Below are 20,953 nucleotides of genomic sequence, written 5' to 3' on the forward strand. Positions count from 1 at the left end.
TTACAACCTGCATCTCCTGATTCTTCATAACTAACTTTTATTCTCCTCTATGCTTTTTATATTTAACTGTACGAAGGAACCAAATGTTTCAAGGAACGAAAACACCTTCAGCAATTTCCATGCCTGCTTTACTCTGTTTACTAATCTCTGGTTTGTAGATTATTTCAAATTTAACTCATAGGACCTCTTATAGTGGAATTTTTATTTGGTTCGGTTGACCGGATGCAAGAAACATCCGGTCCTAGGCAAAAAACGTCTGTAGCGAGGTGTACACCTCGGTACAGACATTTTTTTGCCTAGGACCGAATGTTCCTCTGCATCCGGTCGGAGGACATAATAATTGTTCCTTATAGTGAGATAGAGGCTTCTTCTTATTATTATACGTCATTGTGAATGATAATTGATAAGAAGCATGCAAAAAATATCATAAACCTTCGTTATAAGATGTAACGATAATATCATAAGCTTTCTTTGTCACTTCTATTAGTTTTAATTGTTTAGATGAGTGAGATTGAAGTTTCTTTTGGGACGACTTTCTTACTTCTTAAAATATTTTTTTTTTTCAAAAAATTGATTTTTGAAAACGATATAAAAGTTGTCCAAAGAAACCTATTCAAATATTATATTGTATTTCTATGTATTTAATTTTTGTTATTATGAATTAATTGAATAGATAAAATTTTTTCTAATTAAGGTTTAATTTAGGACAATTTTTTTGGTGTTTTATAAAATAGCTTTTTAATATAACAATTATTTGGACTTGATTTTTTTATGTAAAAAGCTTAAGCTGTCCCAAATGAAATTTAAATATAATAAAATTCTGCCAGAAAAAAAGAAAAAACATGTTTGCTGCAATGCCAGAACCAAGAAATTGTTATTCCATTTTTAAGCCTTTAAATTTTGAAAGCGGCGGCGGGACTGGCAACTCCGGCATCCTCTGCGAAGAATGGGGACTGTCCTTGACTCCCATTTTCTGGCTCTCACGGCTATCGTTACAGTATTCCTTCTCTCCGCCTCTTCCTTTTTTTCAATGGTTTTTATTTTTCCGCTTGATCTGCAAATTCTTACCACGAACGTGTTTCGCAGATAGGGTATCAGTTGTTGTTCTTCTTTGTCACGGCGCTTCTCAGATTCGATAAGGTCACAGATTTTGCAGGTATGGTGGCATATTTCTTTTTTGCTATGTCGATATGCTTTGTTCGTGTGTTAGGATATAAAATTTTGACATGATTAAAAAGAATGGGAGCAGGATCAGAAACCACCCTGGCACATTTCTGTTTCCATTACTTTGTTTCTAGAGAGGTGCTCGGCTCCTAATTCTACACCTCCCAGTGGGAGGATGGGCGCCGTTTAGTGGACAAATAGAATCATAAAGTGAAAAAGAGTTACAAGCCCGACATAGTTTCGGCTTCCAATCATTTTGAATCTCCTGCTCGAATTTCATAACAAAGGTTAATGGGGACCAAATCTGGGATGATATATGACCGGGGTGACTTGAACACACACCCTGGCAAAGGAAACCTGCAACTTGGAAACGGTTGGATTATCAACAGCTAGAAAGCTGCCCGCCTTACTTGCAATTTTTGATTTGCCGATCTCATTTCAACAATTGAACATAAATTTTGGAAGTTTGATCCAAAGAGAAATGTTCGATAACTCTTCCTTAATCGGACAAAATTCCAACACCATTTTTTGACACAAATGGGCACTTTTTTTAAGAAGCACAGGCTCCCATCTCAAATCATATCGAAGTTCTCTTTAAATGTAAATTTAAATAGAAAGAAATTACCTGTAAGATTGAGAAGAGGCAAATTGCCCCAGAGTTTTCATTGCCGTTTGATTGCAGCTAGGCGGGAGCCAAGAATGGTCTCTTGCCTTTAGTGTGATTAACAAGAGAAAGCTCCCATTTTTTTTGTCTAGGAGCAAGGCCTTCCGCATTCAACTCGCTGCTGCTCTAGGCAATATAGGACAGAGAGAAGTTCTTATTGCTGTTGTTATGAGCATGAAAGAGTTCCTTCCAATTGCAAACTCCATGGTGGGGAGAAGTGGCTTGATTAGAGATCTCGGCTCCTCTCAAGGAAGGCAAGGAATGGCTGGCCTAGCCTGAAGGATGGAGGAAGAGGAGGAGGCAGGGGGAGGGGAGGGAAAATTTGTAGGCCAAAAAAACATGAAGCTATCCATGGGGAGGACCTTGAAGATCGAGTTGTCGGGCTAGAAGAGCCTTGTGCAGTTGAGGAATGGGGAGAGCAGAATAGAGAGGAGTTGGAGATGTGAAACAGGGTATATATGGCCTCCGACATGAAGCCATAGGTTATTGGAAACCTTGTAAGGAAGAGAAAGACAAGGTGGAGCTAGTGTAGGTAGACTGGTAGAGAGGGAGGAAGGATGACACTAGCAACAACAACAATAACAACAACAACATCAACATCAAGCCTTTTTCCCACTATATGGAGTCTGCTACATGAAACTTTTTTCTCCATTGTGTCATGTTAAGAGTCAAATTCTCATTTAAATCTTATAAAGAAATGTCATTTCTAATATTTTATAACCAAATCTTTTTAGGTCTATCTCTACCTTTCTTAACATAAACCAAATCTAATACATCCACTCTTCTAACCGGTCATCGGAAGGTTGCCGTTTTATGTGACAAAACCATCTAAGGAGACTCTCTATAATCTTATATGCCACTGGAGCTACTCTAACCTTTTCACGTATATGCTCGTTTCGTATCTTGTCTCTAAGAGTAAGCCACTCATTCACTTGAGGATCCTCATCTCTGCAACAATTAACTTAATATTATGTTTCTCTTTTAATGGCCAACATTCTACGCCATAAAACATTGTAGGTCTCACCGCCATCTTACACAATTTTCCCTTAAGCTTGAGGGTGATTTTTCTATCAAGAGAACAAAAATACCCTGGGCATGAAACCCTAGTAGAGTGAATGAAACCGTGACCCTCTACGAACTATGCGGTTAGATCCTCCTTACACGTTCTTTTTCACCATCTTCTTGTTATTCTTAATTTTCCATGCCACATGTTCTACCTCGTCTTTTCTATCTCTACCAACCATCCTTTACATTGGCTTCTTCTATCCTGTTTCATTACCTGCTTATTTTTTTTATTCACTTCATTTTTTTTTTGGTTATTAAAGCTTACCCATTGTCTATTTTTATTGAAATTTGAGAAAATGACTTTATCTTAATTGAGTGTCAGGAGCATAACTCAACCAAGGAAGAGAGTGAGATTGCCTTGCGAAAGGTTTCCATCAGAGAACGCTTGAGCTTGAAGTTAAAAGAAAGTTGAAAAAATTTTCATTAAAGCTTTTAAAGAAAAATCGTTTCATTTTGATGCTTGGTGATGTTTATGTTGAAGAATTTGAATTATTTCTTCCAAAAAATCATGCTGGAAAGATTTGTCTTTTAATTTAGGTCCATAAGCAGATTGGGTGGAATAGAGCTAGCACATGTTATCAAAAGTTGTGGGAGACAATCATGTCCTAGAGGAGATCTAATGCTCAAATTTTGTCTTGCCAATGTTGGGTTTAGGAAGCGTTTGATGTATGTAGCCTTAGTCTTGCATTGCAAACAAGCTATTTTATGGATGGAAGTTATTGATAAAGAGTAAAGAGTAGATTTAACATCTCATGCAACACTCATTGAGAATGCCTGGTAAATAAGGATGCTAAAGCTGAAAATAAATAGTTGAAACAAGGCTAACAATAATAATGATGCTCAGAGATATTGATGATGATCTTGATGAAGAATTCTTATTTTGAGTATTAGCCCGATGAGCGTGATCGATAGCCCGATGCTTGTGGTAGAGATTCAGAGCCTACCCTACCTATAGATTGAATAGTTTCTAGACGATCGTGATGCGCTTCTTTAAAATCAATGGATCATGAGATTGAATTTTCCTTGGACCATCCTACATAGGTCCTGGTGTAATCTAGTGTCCTTAATGTTGAAAGTATAAATGCCATCTCTAGAAACTCAATGTACTAGAATTGATTTGGTATGAGTCTTGATGTGGATAATTAGACTATGATATTAACCAAGGTTACTTTTTAGTATTGTATCATCTCTCTATGCTATTTCTCATCACCTTGAATCTATGTATTCACTTGAAAATAGGGAGGGGAGAAAAAAAAAGCATCTTGGGGACCTTACTACAAAAGTATGAGGTAAAGATGGAGGGTACTACATTCATCATTTAGAAAGCTTCTCTCTTCACTTTGTGAAAGGAAAAGCCTTTTCTTTCGACTTTATTCCTCTTATATCCTTAAATTTCAATATTTTATTGAAAAAAAAATAATGATAAATTTACCTATAAGATGCATTTCAGTGCTGACTTTAATTTTTTTTAATCAGCTGTATTTCAATGCTCAGACAAACCTTTTGTTCTTATATAATTCTTGAGACTATTTATTATATTCCATGCTCTTCATCTGTTATCAATTTAATATTAAAACTTGCGTAGCTTACTTTTTTATGGTTATATAAGAGTGGATCTGATCCACCATTAAAGTAGCCATAAGGAGTATTACACGGCTAACCCCCCAGATCAACTGGAGATTATATGATGTGATTGGGCTATTATGAGATGCTATTATACAACACAGAGCATAATTTTAATAACATTAGATTTTATTATCATGAAGTGTTAAATTCAGTATATGACAAAGCTCCCAGGGAGAACCTTATTAATAAAAGGCACAACATAAGGCCAAGCATCCTCAAAGAAATATGAAATGGTCTAAGAACAAAGAGAATTTGACAAGCACTCCTAGTATATATATATATATATATATAACTTAATTATAATTAACCTGTTGGAATGTAAAGTTACTTCCAATTATATATAATTATAATATAAATATCTATGCATATATTCATTTGTGTTTGCATGTAAAGCATATATTTATTTATATAATTCACAAATGCATTTGTTTATGAAGTTATATGAATTTGCTTGCAAACATTAAATGTAATTGTTCCTATGCATGCAAAAGTTTTATTAAATGTACCTTTAAGATATTTCACCTCATCTCCATCAGCTGGATTGTCTAATCTCATTTGCAGAGAAAAGAATGCTAGAAAATTTAGCAACAAACAAGCTAGTAGTTATATTATTAAGATCTCTTAGTTCCTTACGTGACAACCTCAAAAGATGGAAGCAAAATCCGGCTACGTTGCTTATCTTCTGTAGTTTTTTTGACTAGCTTGTTTCTTTTGGCCATTTTTTGCTCTCGTTACGCCCAATCTTCATCCTACTTCATTTTTTATGTGAAAATGGTGGCCTTTGTTATTTGGAATTTGGAATTTTTGATTGGATGTTGTCTTATTGGCTTCATTTTGCTCAGGAATGATCTTCTGGCTCTAGGTTGTGTCTTTGCCTCTTGGATGACGCCTTCTTGTGTCCTATTTCTGATTTTTGGATGTCATTCTTTTGCCCGTGTCTAAGAAATGCTTTTATTTTTCACCCCTTTATTTGATGTTTTTGTTTTATTTTTCGTATACAACAAGCTTGTCTGTCTTTATTTTTTGTGCCTTTGCAGAACAGGTGTATTTTTAACCCTCTTCTTTAATTGAATTTGAACTATGATTCTCAATTTCTCCCCATATATATGTATACATAGATTATAAAACCAGTAGCGATGAAGAAATAAAATAAAGCACAATTATTAAAGTTAAAAGAAGATAAAATTGTATAAGAGAGTGTTCTATAACTGCTGTCGGAGCGTGTTTCTTCAAGTTAATTATATCTTTGCATTATTTAGTGTCAAAACTTGCTAGCTTTGCAGTAAGTGATTACATGATGTTTGCTAAATGTATCATATTGTATTCTGCAGGTAGCACAAACTTTGTTCTACTTGCAATACTTACTCTATTGCTGAAAGGATCATGGCATTTTAGACAGGTTATACCTTTTCCTTTTTGAGATATCATTGTTTACTGAAGTTTTTCTCGTACGAATATATGGGCCAGACCAGCCCACGTGCTCGTATATCTGGCATTTTAAAGCTGCCATTAGGCCAAAATAAATGGGTATGGGTTTAAAAAGGACTGTTATTTAAACTCATTTATGTTTAAAGGAAAATCTTAAAGCTTATTAACTAATGTTTTCAAGAGTGCTAGTAATCATTAAGGCAATATGATTGTTTGATACCTAACGCACTAGGAATGTGCTTGCTGAGTACAGTAAATTACTGAAAAAGAAATAGATATTTCACTTGATAAACATATTTTAATTAAGAGGAATACTTATGAAGAGTGTAATTAGATTCTCATAACAGCAATCCATGTCAGAGTGCAATTTTATGAAACAAATTGGTTTCCTCTACCAAATGAGGTGTCATCATTATCCCTCTTCACATCTAATTTTTCCCTTCCCTTTTTTTTTTCTCTTCTTATCCCTCTCCCTCTGCCCTCATCAAAAACCCAAGCACCCAAACCGAGAAAAATAAGCCTCTAGTTTGTAGGCCAAAATAAGGTCAATCCAAGATGATATATAAATCAATATATATATTTTTCTCCCTTAATTCATTCTCTCTTGTCATTCTATAATTTGATCAAATCCTAGATCTGTTACAAGGAATCTAAGAAAAAACAATATCTAACTTCTATAGCAATTTCTCTCAAAATAGTCTAACATTTAAATTTGTGAATTAAGAAAGGTAGAAAATGCAGCTTTGTTTATTTGAAAATATCATTAAGGTTGTCAGTGAACTAGACTTGGTGAACAGTTCAATGCTCATTCTTATAAGGCTCTTTATATTTATTTATTTAGATAATTAAATAAACTTGAACATTAGATCACTTATTTATTTTTGTTCGTGAGCATACTATAATTGCTTATTTGATGACTTTTTCTGTATTATTGTATTAATTTTTTTGTATAATATACACTCTAAAAATTATTTATTGTTAAGGGCATAAGTATGATAAAAATGTCAAACAATAACTAGATATATAGATTATTTTTTTTATTAATATTTAGACTTCACTAAATAACATAAACACTAGCTGTTGGATAATGCTAATTCATTTATGTCCAGTAATGAGGCTTTATATTTAAATCATTAGCATCAAAATATAATTAATTGGATTAAATTAAAACTCAATTATAGTTGAGATCAATAAAAAAGTAATAATAAACAACCTTGATTAGGATTTTAAAACTTAGGTAATATTCAAGCCTGACCTGAACTCATGAGTGAGCGACTTGACTTCAACAATATTGCCTATATTTCTTAATCATCTACCATAATGTTGACTGTCTTGTTATTGTTACAGTTCACTAGATAATAAATATTTTTTGTTTGACAATTCTCGAAAAATCAATAGACTATTATTAGATATAATCAAATAGCCATGGACATAACCAATTAGTCATTGGATTGTGGGATATCAAAATCTAAACCCATCTCCACTAATATAAATATGAGAGTTTTGTGTTCAGGCTATTTTTTGAAAGATAGATTGTATATTAGGTAAGACTTTATATATAAATTTTGCCATCATAATAGACCTTATGATGTCGTTTGAGATTTCCTAGAGGCATAAGCTCATATAATTAATTTTCTCACTCAATCATGAGAATAAACTTTTGATTAAAACTATTATTTTGGCTCTAATGTTGGAATGAAAACAAGCTCAATCATGAACTCATAGTTCTATCATATCAAGTTGTCATGGACTTTAATTTGCTTAATCACTGAAGTAGTCGGCCCAACATGATTAAATGATCCTTTTTAATAGTCATGAGTTGCGTTGTCTAAGAGGCTAAGAGCACCTTGCAGGGATAGGGGAAAAGTTTTCCCAATGGGCCAATTTTTAGGCTGAATTTGACTAACATAGAGTTTCATGCTTTATCAAGTAACAGATAATTTATAGACATAACAAGTAAAGAATATTTGAACTTGGTTCTTCATTCTGGTTTCGAGCCTTAGGGGCACATTTTATGCTTAGTCATGCAATATAAAGGAAGCTTTTTATATCCTTGCCGATGTGAGATTTTTTTTTTATGTGATCATATAAATGCACTTAATATAGCAACTCTTTATAGTATTTGATCAAACTCAAATTTCATTGTTGGGTATAACATGGATGATTGGCTGCTTTGAGCAAGAAATTGCTAGTATTGCTTGAGCTTTTGTTAGGCTTATATATAATAATAATAATAATAAAAGTTGACTAAATTTATATAGAGTTCTTACTAGCAATGATTTGCAATGGCTATGCTTATCATATGTGAAAGCACCTAGAATGCATATATCTTGGAATATAAGGTAGCTTTTTTTTTTTTTTTTAGAATCCAATCCAGTAATGATTAGCGCTAACAGCAAGGTTGTGAAAACTGGACCGGACAATGAACTGGAAGAAGGAGAGGTTCACGGTTCGACCGGTCGAATCCGGATGACTTATAATTAATATATTACTTCAAAAGATTGTTAAAATAATTATAATATAAAATAAGTATATTGCAGCATTTTAATCATATATTTATAAAATTTTAAATAATATAAATAAAAATATTTATACAATTATAACTATCATATTAAGAATAATATTTAAAACAATATAAAATTATAATAATATCTAAAAATTTCATGATCATTAATATAATATAAATAAATTAAATAATGATAATATTAAATACATTACTAAATTAAAATAATATAATAAAAATTATAATATAATATATGATTAAGAATACAATTCATATTTTATTAATTAAATATATTTATTAAGAATAATATTTAAATATATATATAGAACTTTATAATAATAAAATTTTATATTATAATTCTTTTAATATATATTATACTAAACTTATAATATATTTTTGCTCAAAAATTTGAAATAGCTCTAACTAAAGCCTAAATTTAGAAGCGAAATTAGCCAAAAAAGCCCAAATTCATATTCTAAAATATTCATACAAACTTTTTAAGTTCCCACATCATAGAGAGAGTTGAGGATGTTACTTGAACACCTTTATAAATGTGAAGTACACCTTTTTGCGCAAACAAATTATGTTCAAGGTATTTAAAGATAATACTTGCATATAATATGAATATGGGCAAATTAATTCCATCATATTTAATAAAATATTTTAAAAAGCTATAAAAGATTTAATAAACTAAAATATATTGTTTAAAATCTAATAATAGAAAAAAATTAAAACCGCCAATTTTTCCCAACCCGGGACCGGGTTGACCGCCGGTTCAATCCAGTTGATTCGGTTCAATGTAAGAGCCGATTTTGTAAGCTAGATTAGGATCGGCCACCTGACCGGTTCCACGGTTGAACCGAGCCTCGTACCTATCCGACGGTTTTCAAAACAGTGGCTTAACAAGTCAGCCTACTCAATAGGAGAAGTATCTTTAATATGGTGGTTAATTCCAACAAAGGAGCATTAGATAAGCAATATTTATGTACCTTATTCTGTATATGATTTTGTGAATTATTTGAACCATCAGCGTGTTAGATTCTTCGAAATAATACGTAACATCTACATATTATGATTTTTTATATCTTCTTTGGATAATTAGGATGTCTCATGACATCTGGCTGCCAAAATTTGTGATTTGTATTGACTGCATTGTTTCGACATGATTTTTTATTTGTAAATATTTATTTTGTAAACAGTATTTTTAATGTTTACACATTAACCAAAGAGAAGCCATAATACTAAGTTAGAGTGTGCAGAGATCTGAGGAAGATGCTCAGGGGATGAGTGGCTTACACCCTTAGAAGATAGGAACGAATATGAGCGAATACAGTCTGAAAAGGTTGGTTGTAGCTCCAGTAGAAGATAAGATTAGACGAGAGTCGCCTTTAGATGTTTGGGTCACATAAAAACGGCGGCCTTCCGATTGGATACCGGTTAAGGAGGTTGAGATAGTTAGATCTTGACTAGTCGTTAGAAAGGTCAGGGTAACCTAAAAAGACTTGGTTAGAAAATATTAGGAATGACCTTTATTTATTAGATTTAAACGAGAATTTGACTTTTAATAGGACACAATGGAGAAAAAAGATTCATGTAGCCGACCCCACGTAGTGGGATAAAGGCTTGATGTTGTTGTTGTTGTAAGTTTTTTCGTCCAATTTCAACACTTTTTTGTTTCACCATTTGAAATCGACCCAAGAACCTACTAGTATCACCTGAGCAATTGAGACCACCAAGCGTGACCTAGGTTCTTGGTGGAAAAGACATGCTTGATAGAAGATGTGAAGTCTTACATTTTACTTTGATAGTTATTGGTGGGTCAGAAGCCCCGACAACTTTAACATTTATGTGCAAAAGACCAATATCAAATAGATTTATAAGTATATGAAACTTGAACTCAATATTCTTGTATTACTTTGTGATATTGATTGCATTGAGGGTTGGGATTTACATACCTTTCACTTAAGGAAGGCTTTCCTATATGTAGGGCAACCATAGAGTTTTCTTGTTGAATAGATTTTTGCCATTAAAAGCTTGAAAGCCATATAGAATCAAATATATTGGCTAAACATTCGATTGAATTATTGATTGAAATGGCAAACTCAACTTCTACATAATAAAGCTCATTGGGCTTTAAAACTAAATAGGTTGACATCCGTAATTTATGATATTAAAATAAAAAATATAACAAAAGAAAAAATTTATGATGATGAAAAAACTAGTTAGCATTTATTTTCGGAGAAAAAAAGGATTATGATATTCATAACAAAATTTAGTTAATATGAGCTTTTCTTGAATTTGATTTAAGATAAGTACAATATATAGATAAGCAATCATCTTTTGTGTTGCACTCATTTTAAAAGAAATCTAAAGATTCTAAAAACCCATTCTAACCAAATTTTGGTCAATCTATCCTCACTTATTTTTTCTTTTAATTTTTATTTGCTAAGTACTGAGTTGTATTTTTAGGTATGAGAAAACATGATACCAATTGAGTCCAGATACTTTTGTCAACCAACGTGCCTGTAAATAATTTTTCTTGTTTGTTTCTTGACTGATGTAAGATGGTTGTTTTTTATTTTTTCAAATGTATTCATTTAATTTTATTTTTCCTTATAAATTTTAATCTGTTAGTTAAAGGTCACTGATTACCTGAATATATGTGGTGCCATTTTTAATTAGATTAGGGGTAAGGAAGAAGCATGAGTATATAACTAGGACCAGTCCGCCAAATCTATGAATGAAGAAGGTGCACAATATATGTTGGATTTATGTTCATTTTTTTGTGATCTACTTTCCAAGATAACTGACAAAATCCTTTTACTGAAATTCTTACCCAAAACAGTACCAACAAGACGAGATTTATGGCCATTTACTTGATTCCAATTGTAGGTTAAAAGCATATTCGAATAAATCCTGCTTGAATCCTAATCAAATAATCAGAAATTATCCCACCCACAGGGACGGTTGTGATGCCACAGGATCTAAATTTTATCCTTTTAATAAACAACACCAGAGCTATCTAATATGATCTATCAGTAGTAAACAACAAAACATATTAAATAATTTAAAACATTATTGTGCACATCTGTATTCCAAAAAATTACAAAAAAAATTCGTGCAAGTAAAATATTACAATCAAAATACTTTGACAAAGATGGTTTGCGATTTGGAGTTATAATGACTCCAGAAAAAAATTGACAAAGTCAAAATACGGGTTATTACAACGGCACACTGCCAAAGCTATGTAGACAAAATTTTTGGATCCAAAATTTAAAAAAAACTTGCAGGAACAAATGCCGGTAATTTATGAAGGGACACTACATAGAGTCAAGCAGCACTTGAAAAATGCAGCTCTCCTGCTGGATTAGATACTTATCTTGAATACAGAAAATAATGTTTAATAGGTTAATTTTTGGGTTGAATGCATACCATAATCCGGACTATAACCCTAGCATCCTTCATCTGTGCATCCTAAAATATAATGAAATGGTGTGTTCTAGGGTTACTTTTAAAAGTATGAGTTTGAATTTTTACTGTCCATTTTTTCCTTTTCTCTCTAAAATGCACTTGAGATTAAATGAAATATCCCCTATGTAACATTATGAAATTCTTTATCTTATTTCATTATTTTTAACATAAATATGATTCCCTTCTTTCTTCAGATTCCATTTTTTCCTTTTCTCTCTAAAATGCACTTGAGATTAAATGAAATATCCCCTATGTAACATTATGAAATTCTTTATCTTATTTCATTATTTTTAACATAAATATGATTCCCTTCTTTCTTCAGATTGTCCTGACATCTCTTGTGGTAGTCTGGGGTCTTCGCTTGGGTATATTTCTGCTGATGAGGTAATAAACATTAACAGATGATGTTGCCACTCAGTTTTGGCTCACCGAATGACACTCTTAACGCCATTGGGTGTAGGGGGTGCACTATGCACACATATTCCAATTCCCAAATCATTCAGAGTGGCATTAGGTACCAGTCCAAAGTGAGTGGGAGAAACATCAATCATTATTTTTGTGTGAAACATAAAAATAGATTTGTTCTATGCTGAAATAGAATCCTGCAATGGGGAGAAGACAATCGTTTTGATGATATGCGCAATAACTTGGCAAAGTTATCAGTTTTCTGGATCTTACAGGTTTAATTTATAAGTTCTCTGTTCTTCCATCTCCATTTTTTAACTTTATACTGTATGTTCTTTTTGAATCTTATGAGGTTGTCACATGAGATAATTCTATTTTAAAGATTTTCTACTCTACTACAGGCCGTCTGGGTTTGGACTGTAAGCTTGCCTCTTACAATTGTGAATGCTAGTGATAGAAATCCGTCTTTAAAACCTCAAGATATAATTGGATGGATAATGTGGTTTGTGGGGTTAACTGTTGAAGCTACTGCTGATCAGCAGAAGCTAGTGTTCAAGAATTCTCCTGCAAACAGAGGGAAATGGTGCAACATAGGTGTCTGGAAATATTCCCGTCATCCAAATTACTTCGGTGAAGTTAGTATTTGCCAGATTCCTTGCCTACCTTCTTCAGTTATTTTCTTTTTTTTAATAACTACTACTTGAAATAATTGTTTTTGCCAGATTCCTTACCTACCTTCTTCGGATCCCTTACCAATTTTTTTATAGATTTATTTGTTGAGTGTCTTAATGCCTACATTTATTTTTTGCATATTCTATCTCTTGTGCTTGCTATATGTAGGCACCAATATTATAGTCAACATTTCAAGTTCTTTTCTTTTATTGTAACTGGTGTCATAGCCCCGTTAGCGCTTAGCTATTAATTGGCCACTCCCTCCCTGCCAACTATCTCTTGTGGTCTAGGCATTTTGTTTTCTCATTGATCTCATGAGAAACGTTATCTTTTGGACTCTTCAGCTCTCAAATTAAATTTACACTACCAAATAAACAAAATGATAAGCCTTTAACCATGCGGTTCTCACATGGATGGTTAATAGTTTCAAACAGCCAATTACTTCTAGTCATGTTTCATGAGGCTGTCAAAGGGACATGAAACTTTCTTTGTTCCACTTACTGCCAAGATAATAACATCTCTCGGATATACACTCTCTGCCATAATAACTTCTATTTACAATAAATCTACAAATATGTTCAAGACTTACATAATACCTTAAAAGGCAATTGGGATGAACTTCTTCAATATCATCCCTTGACCATTGCCACTACATAAGCGAAAATAAAGTGAGAATTATTTTATTGTCAAATTTCCCTGATCATCATCCATTTTTCTAGTTTGTTCAAACTAGATTAATGACAAACTCTATGGTTTCCAATACCTCTGTAGCTATTTCATGTATTATTCAAGTAATTGGGTTTGTTGTTCCAATTTCTTCTAAGGCTGTGAGGATAATCAAGTCATGGTCATAACTCAGATGATCCCTATAGGAAAAATTTTGGTTATCCTCCCATTATTCAAAATATCACCACTATTACTACTAATTTTATTGGTACTTATTTTAGAATTGTCTCTGCCCTAAGAAGTATATGATTGCCTACCACATAACCCCCCTTAAACGAAAGGCTAATTCCGCCCTTGGTGATGCAGTTCATTGAAATTTTGGAAGCACGACACATTAAAAAGCAAGCAACTCAGTGCATTGAAAAGAATGTGATGTGGTTCATCAAAAAGCATTTTACAATGCATTGCAAAGTATGTGAAGCAGTGCATTAAAAAAGCATGTGAACGATGCATCGAAAGCATGCATATGATGCATGAAATTGATTTTTTTGTTGTTGCTCAAACTAAGATTCTTAAATGCGCTAATCAAACGGTTATTTGGATTATTAACAACCCAATTTTTCATGAAAGAATAAAATATATTGATGTTGATTGTTCCTTCATTAGAGATTCAATTCTATCAATGGAGATCATCACTCGTCCTCCAACGAAGACTACAACAACAAAAACAACATCAAGCCTTTTTCCCACTACATGGGGTCGGCTACATGAATTCCTTTTCGCCATTGTGTCTTGTTAAAAGTCAAATTCTCATTTAAATCTAATAAAAAAGATTATTTCTAATATTTTCTAACCAAATCTTTTTAGATCTACCTCTACCTTTCTTAACATAAGTCAAATCTAATACCTCAACTTTCCTAACCGGGTCATCGGAAGGCCTGCGTTTAATGTGACCAAACCATCTAAGGCTACTCTCTCTAATCTTATCTTCCACTGGAGCTAGTCCAACCTTTTCACGTATTTGCTCATTTCGTATCCTATCTCTAAGGATAAAGCCACTCATCCACCTAAGCATCCTCATATCTGCAACCTCCAACAAAGCCTAATTCACAAATATTTTGATAAAAACTATGGGACCTCTTTACTTCTCTAATATTTGTAGTAAGTTGTATCCATATGCTTTGATTTGAGGAGGGTGTTATTGATGGAGAATCTCTCATATTGAAAGCTTGTAAAAATTAAATAATTATGATTCTATGTAGTGTTTTCATAATTGAGAATATGTTCCCTATTATTTATTTTTTATTCTATCTCTTGCATTTATCTATATTTAGGCGTTGGTACTATAATGAATTGTATTAAGATGTTCTCAATTGCCATAACTATTATGTTCAACATTTGCTAAACATTTATCTCATGTAAATAGATTCTCCTATGGTGGGGAATATTTGTCGCCTCAACCCCAGTTCTAGAAGATGCTGAATGGCTTGTTGTATTTGGTCCAGTTTTTCTGACACTTCTGCTTCTATTTGTTAGTGGTATTCCACTTCTTGAGGTCTGAGTCTCTTTTCCCATCTTTCTCATATAATATATCAATTGCTTTTCTCTGCTGCTTATTGTAACCTCAGTGTTGTGTTACCTAATTCCTGTAGACTTCAGCAAATAAGCGTTTTGGCTCTGTGGAGGAGTACCGTATCTACAGATCTATTACTAGGTATGTGATCTAAGGCTTTGTTTGGAACGAATTTTTTACTGCTTCTTAAAACAGCTTTTTAGTATAAAAAATTTTAATTTTTAAACTAGAAAGTTATTTTAAGAAGCAATAAAAAAGCCGTACCAAACAAAGTATAAGGTTGTAAGCAAATTGAATTTGAGCAAGCCAAGTTTTATTAAGCTCGGCTCATTAAGTCAAACAGCTTTTTTATTGTTTCTTAAAATGTAGTTTTAATACAAAAATTTTAATTTTTAACTTAAATTTCATTTTAAGAAGCAATAAGAAAGCCATCCCAAACAAAACCTAAGCAAATTAGTCAAAATCATTTATTTTTATTTGGCTCTTTAACTTACCACACTATCAAACAATGTTTTGTATGTGTTTGGCTTGTTCAATTTTTGAGTTTACAAAAGTTGGTTGAACGCTAACAATGAGCTTTTCTAACAACCTGTAGTCAAAATAATTAAAAGCTTTATAATGTTTAAGTTCTGTACATTAACAACCTGGATTATCGAATGTCTTTCTTTGATTTTCAGTCCTCTAATTCCACTGCCACCAGCACTGTATGGAAGCTTGCCTGTGTGGTTCAAGTTGGCATTCCTTTTCGAGCTTCCTCTGTACAGTCATGGAATTCACCATGAAGGAATGCTGAGCAGAAGCTGAAGCTGAAGCTGAATCTGATGAGTTTTACTTGGCTTCTGTAGATTATATGTTTCACAGATATTTCATTTTAAGGTCTGGCATATCTGAAAAGTTTTTTTGGGTGCTTATACCTTACAATAAACTGTAATATGATAAAAGGTGCAAACCATGCCATTAATTGCACTATCAGATGTGATGGTTGAAACAATGAATTTAAAATGTTTTTTGTGTTTTTTTTTTTTTTAATTCAGTTAGTATAAAGATAGAGTTTATGAACTTGCAATAGATCATTAAAAATTTTCTACCTGTAAGAGCGTCTCCAGCTGATCGCCTAATACTCGTTTGGCCTCGCTGGTTTGTTCTATTTGATCGCCAAGTAAAACGCCATTCGGGTGAGGGTGAAAAGTGCAACCCGCTATATATATATACAAATTAGGTTAGAAAGATTATACATATAATATTCTTTTGTTGGTATTAGAAAAGGAATTTGGTTGAAGATGAGTTACTGCATTTTAGAATATTATTGTATTTTGGAGTGAAAATTGAGCTTTTGAGTTGGAGATGGCCTAAGACTTGAATAAGATTTTGAATTTTAAGGCTTATGAAGAAAATGAAGGAATATATATTTTTAATATATTTTTGATAGGATTTAAATGCATATCATAAAATCCTTATATATTTAAATTTCTAACACCTGAATCTGTATATTTATTGAGATAATATTAAAATTTTTATATCAAATCTAAATTATCATTTATATTAACATATTTAAAATAAAAATATTTTTATGAATGTATTTTGTTAGAATTTAAATATTAAAATAGTATACAAGGAAATGTAGATTTTTAATTTTTTATATTAGATATGTAAATATTTGATGGTATGTATTTATCCCTCTTAAAATTAATAAATAAAAAATCATTTCTAATATTTTTTAATCAAATCTAAAAATATTTTTTTATATGAAAGTTCTGAATCAATAGCATAAAAAAGCAAACTTTCGCAAAGAGAACAGGAAGGCTTCCCATGCTATTGAAACACTTCAAAGCCAAAATCTCCCGCACCCTAAGAACTCTTTCCTCCCAATCCTCATCACCTAAATACATAGACGCCCATGCCATCAAAACATGCTTTCATGTTGAAATTTTCCATGCCAATAAGCTCATCGAATCCCTCCTTGACAAAGGAGACTTATGCAATGCACGTAAGGTGTTCGACGAAATGCCTTCCAAGAACATCTTCACTTCCAACCGCATGATCTCCGGCTATGCCAAGTCTGGCAACCTCGATGAGGCCCGACAGCTTTTCCATGATACCATTGACCGCACTGCCGTCACATGGACCATCATGATCGGTGCTTGTTCAAGCTCAGGTTGCTTCCACGAGGCCTTCGAGCTCTTCCACCAGATGTCGAGCTCTGGTATCATGCCGGATCGGGTTGCGATCATCGCATTACTAAGTTCATGCCAGGGTCAGAACATGGCGGGATCTGTTGTTCAGATTCACACGCATGTTTTGAAATTTGGTTTTGATGATTCTGTTCAGGTGTTGAACACTTTGGTAGATTCCTACTGTAAATCCGGGCTGCTGGGATCAGCAAAGAAGATGTTTGAAGAAATGCCGGAAAAGGATTCAGTGACTTATAATGCAATGATTAATGGTTTCACCAAGGATGGGTTCCATGATGAGGCACTTGAGCTATTTGGAACAATGCGAGAGTCAGGATTGAAGCCTTCACAATTCACCTTCTCTGGTGTTCTCTCATCCGCCAACGGACTGGGCGATTTAGCTCTTGGTCTGCAGACTCATGGGCTAATAGTAAGAACAAATTTTCATTGGAATGTGTTTGTGATAAACTCTTTGCTCGATTTCTACTCTAAAACCGATCGGGTTAATGATGCCAGAGTTCTGTTTGATGAAATGGAGAACCGAGATAATATCTCTTATAATGTTATGATCTCCTGCTACGCTTGGAGAGGACTGGTTGAAGAGGTTTCCCAACTCTTTCAAGAACTTAAGCAAATGGAATTTGATCGAAAGCTTTTCCCTTTCCCCAGCTTGCTCAGTGTTGCTGGATCTCTTCCAGATCTTGAATCTGGCCGGCGGATTCATGCTCAGATCATTCTTGCCGGCGCTGCATCCGATGATCTTGTTGCGAACTCTCTCATAGATATGTACTTCAAATGCGGTGTAATGGAGACGGGAAAGTTGATATTTTTATCAAAATCGGATAAGAACACTGTGTCGTGGACGGCGATCATCTCAGGCTATATCCACAATGGGTTAGATGAAGAAGCGCTGAGATCTTTCTCTAATATGAGAAAAGCTGGAATCACCCCTGATCGAGCCACTTTCTCTTCCATTTTAAGCGCTACTGCAACCCTAACTTTGCTGGTTCTCGGGAAGCAGATTCACTCATCTGCTCTTCAGCTAGGCGTTTCGTCAAACGTCTTCGTGGGCAGCGCCTTGCTCGACATGTACGCTAAATGTGGATGTCTGGACGATACCCATCAAGCTTTCGACGAAATGCCCGTTCAAAACATAGTAACCTGGAACGCCTTGGTTACCGCTTACGGCCAAAATGGACGTGCGAAGGACGCAATCAACTTGTTCGACGAAATGCTTCGCCAAGGAATCAAGCCAGATTCAGTCACTTTCCTCAGCATCCTCTCTGCTTGCAGCCACAACGGCTTCGTTGAGCAAGGGCTTCAATACTTCCACGCCATGAAAGAGCCGAGAAAGGAGCACTACGCCTGCGCGGTGGATATGCTGGGTCGTGTGGGGAGGTTTGATGAATTGGAGAGCTTGATCCATCAGATGCCTTTTGATGCCGATGAAATCATATGGAATTCAGTTCTAAATTCCTGCCGGAAACACCGAAACGAAAAGCTGGCAGCAAAAGCCGCGGAGAAGCTGTTTGCTATGGAGCTCGGTGATGCCGCCCCTTACATAATAATGTCGAACATCTACTCTCAATCCGGGCGATGGAACGAAGCCGCCGGCGTGAAGAAAATGATGAGGGACCGAGGACTAAAGAAGGAGAAAGGATGTAGCTGGGTTGAGATTAAGGACAAGATCTATGTTTTCGCATCAGATGATGGGATGAATCCAAGGATTGGGGAAATTAGGGCGAAACTTAAGGAATTGGAAGTGGAGATGGAAAATAAAGGGTACAGACCTGATACGAGCTGCTCGTTGAGGAACGTCGGCGAGGATGGGACGAAGGCTGAAGCGTTGAAGCGGCATAGTGAGCGGTTGGCGATAGGATTTGCGCTGATTAGCACGCCGGCGGGGTCGACGATTAGGGTTATGAAGAATTTGCGAGCTTGTGTTGATTGCCATGAGGCGATCAAGGTGATTTCGAAGATTGTGGAGAGGGAAATTATTGTGAGGGATAGTAGCCGCTTTCATCATTTTAAGAATGGGATTTGTTCTTGTGGTGATTATTGGTGAATGAGATGTTGGAAAGAATTTTTTTTTAGAGGCAATGAAATGTAATGTAAAAAATATATATTTAAAATATTTTAAATTATTTGAATGAATATAAAATAAATATAAATAATTATTTTTTATTAACTTAAAATAAAATATATTTAGTGTTAAATTAAATGATGACGATAATCTGGCCGTCATAGGCAGCGGCGGCAATTAACAACGGCTTGTGGCGATGTCCTGTGGTGATCGACAAGAGTAGTGACGATATCAATGATATAATTTATAGTGTAATTTGAAATCAGCAAAATCATAAAATTTTCAAAAATAGCATGAAAATTTGAACTAGATGATGAACTTTAAATATTTTCAAACAATTTTACTTTGTATTTTTTTTTTAACTTTAATCAAATATTAATATTTTTTAAAAATCGGGGCATTCAAAATGTGATTTGGACCTTTTTTTAATTTCAAATTAAACCCTTAGCAAATCAGAAAAATTCAAAAAATAGAAAATATTGAAAATGATAGTGTGATACGTCATCACAATTAGCTTATCGGGCACGAATCTCGAGGCAAGTTAGTTGGAAACCTCAAAAAATTAAATCGCGGGAGCACCTGAACTCCGATTTCAGCGAGCTTACAGTCAAAACTGAGCGTCTCGGAAAATACGAAACCCAGCGACACCAAGATCAACCCAATCCGAGCCGCAAATGAGTCCGAATCCAAGGCTTCGGAGAGCTGTGGAAGTTCAAACTGCAATTTGAGTTACCAAGCGGTCTCTCGATTTTGAAGAGCTTATTATCTCCGAATCGTAACGGCTCGATCGAGACGAATCGCAACGAGCCCAAGAATCGCAGATTCCGACATCATTAAGGCTTTCAAATGCCCAACGACGGTGCATGATCGTAAGGATTCATATCGGCCGTCCTTGGACCACTCCCTATTCGCCCTGATCTGCATGCTTTTTTACGGGTCATGCACTCCGAAACATCTAAAATAGAGCCCTCATTTCTGCATTAAGAGGAAAATCCAAGCAAGAGAGAGAGAAGAAGAAGAGAAAGGAAGGAGTTCTCGCTCGACAGCCTGCCGGACTCAACCGCCGGATCCACCGCAGAACCTCGCCGACCACCGCGACCACCGCAGGAATCTCGGTCGAACCAACCGCCGACCACCAGGAACCTCGGCCGGAACCACCACAAAACCTCGCCGGACACCACCTTAGGCCCGACATTCCCGCTCCCGACGTCCTGCCAAAAGACCCGACGTCTTGTTCAGCGCCCGACGTTAAGTCCCGATCGTCCTGTGAAGACCGACGTCCGCTGAAGCCTGACGTCCTGCCTTAAACCCGACGTCCTACTCAAGGCCAGACCATCAACATTCCGATCTTCCAATGACACTGGGTCTAACACCTGACTCCTTGTCTACCTAACCGCCTACGGTCCTTCCTGATCTCTGTCGCGCTACTAACGGTCCACCCAACCTCCATGCAGCAGACAAT

The 20,953-nt window shown here is 34.7% G+C and overlaps 2 protein-coding genes across 2 annotated transcripts; both read left to right on the plus strand.

Moving 5' to 3' along the window:
- Positions 1-846: 846 nt before the first annotated feature.
- Positions 847-16,256, plus strand: LOC110093270. Its single transcript, XM_020818107.2, has 9 exons — positions 847-997; positions 1,087-1,156; positions 5,851-5,918; positions 12,244-12,305; positions 12,520-12,601; positions 12,728-12,961; positions 15,091-15,219; positions 15,317-15,378; positions 15,915-16,256. Exons 1-9 carry the CDS (start codon positions 947-949, stop codon positions 16,039-16,041), a joined length of 885 nt encoding a protein of 294 aa, XP_020673766.1. The 5' UTR covers positions 847-946; the 3' UTR covers positions 16,042-16,256.
- A 709-nt stretch (positions 16,257-16,965) lies between these two features.
- LOC110093313 (putative pentatricopeptide repeat-containing protein At2g01510) lies at positions 16,966-19,498 on the plus strand. Its single transcript, XM_028696459.1, has one exon. It carries the CDS (start codon positions 17,047-17,049, stop codon positions 19,471-19,473), a length of 2,427 nt encoding a protein of 808 aa, XP_028552292.1. The 5' UTR covers positions 16,966-17,046; the 3' UTR covers positions 19,474-19,498.
- The last annotated feature ends 1,455 nt before the right edge of the window (positions 19,499-20,953 follow it).

The sequence above is a fragment of the Dendrobium catenatum genome, unplaced genomic scaffold (genome assembly GCF_001605985.2).
Source record: "Dendrobium catenatum unplaced genomic scaffold, ASM160598v2 fragScaff_scaffold_743, whole genome shotgun sequence".
Taxonomy (NCBI): Eukaryota; Viridiplantae; Streptophyta; class Magnoliopsida; order Asparagales; family Orchidaceae; genus Dendrobium; species Dendrobium catenatum.

What these genes read in the sequence shown, in the direction of transcription:
- LOC110093270 (XM_020818107.2), top strand. Translation starts at nt 947, where the DNA reads ATGGGGACTGTCCTTGACTCCCATTTTCTGGCTCTCACGGCTATCGTT. An exon ending in CTCTCACGGCTATCGTTACA is followed by an intron (nt 998 to 1,086) that starts GTATTCCTTCTC and finishes CGTGTTTCGCAG; the next exon opens with ATAGGGTATCAGTTGTTGTT. An exon ending in ATCTACAGATCTATTACTAG is followed by an intron (nt 15,379 to 15,914) that starts GTATGTGATCTA and finishes TTTGATTTTCAG; the next exon opens with TCCTCTAATTCCACTGCCAC.
- LOC110093313 (XM_028696459.1), top strand. Translation starts at nt 17,047, where the DNA reads ATGCTATTGAAACACTTCAAAGCCAAAATCTCCCGCACCCTAAGAACT.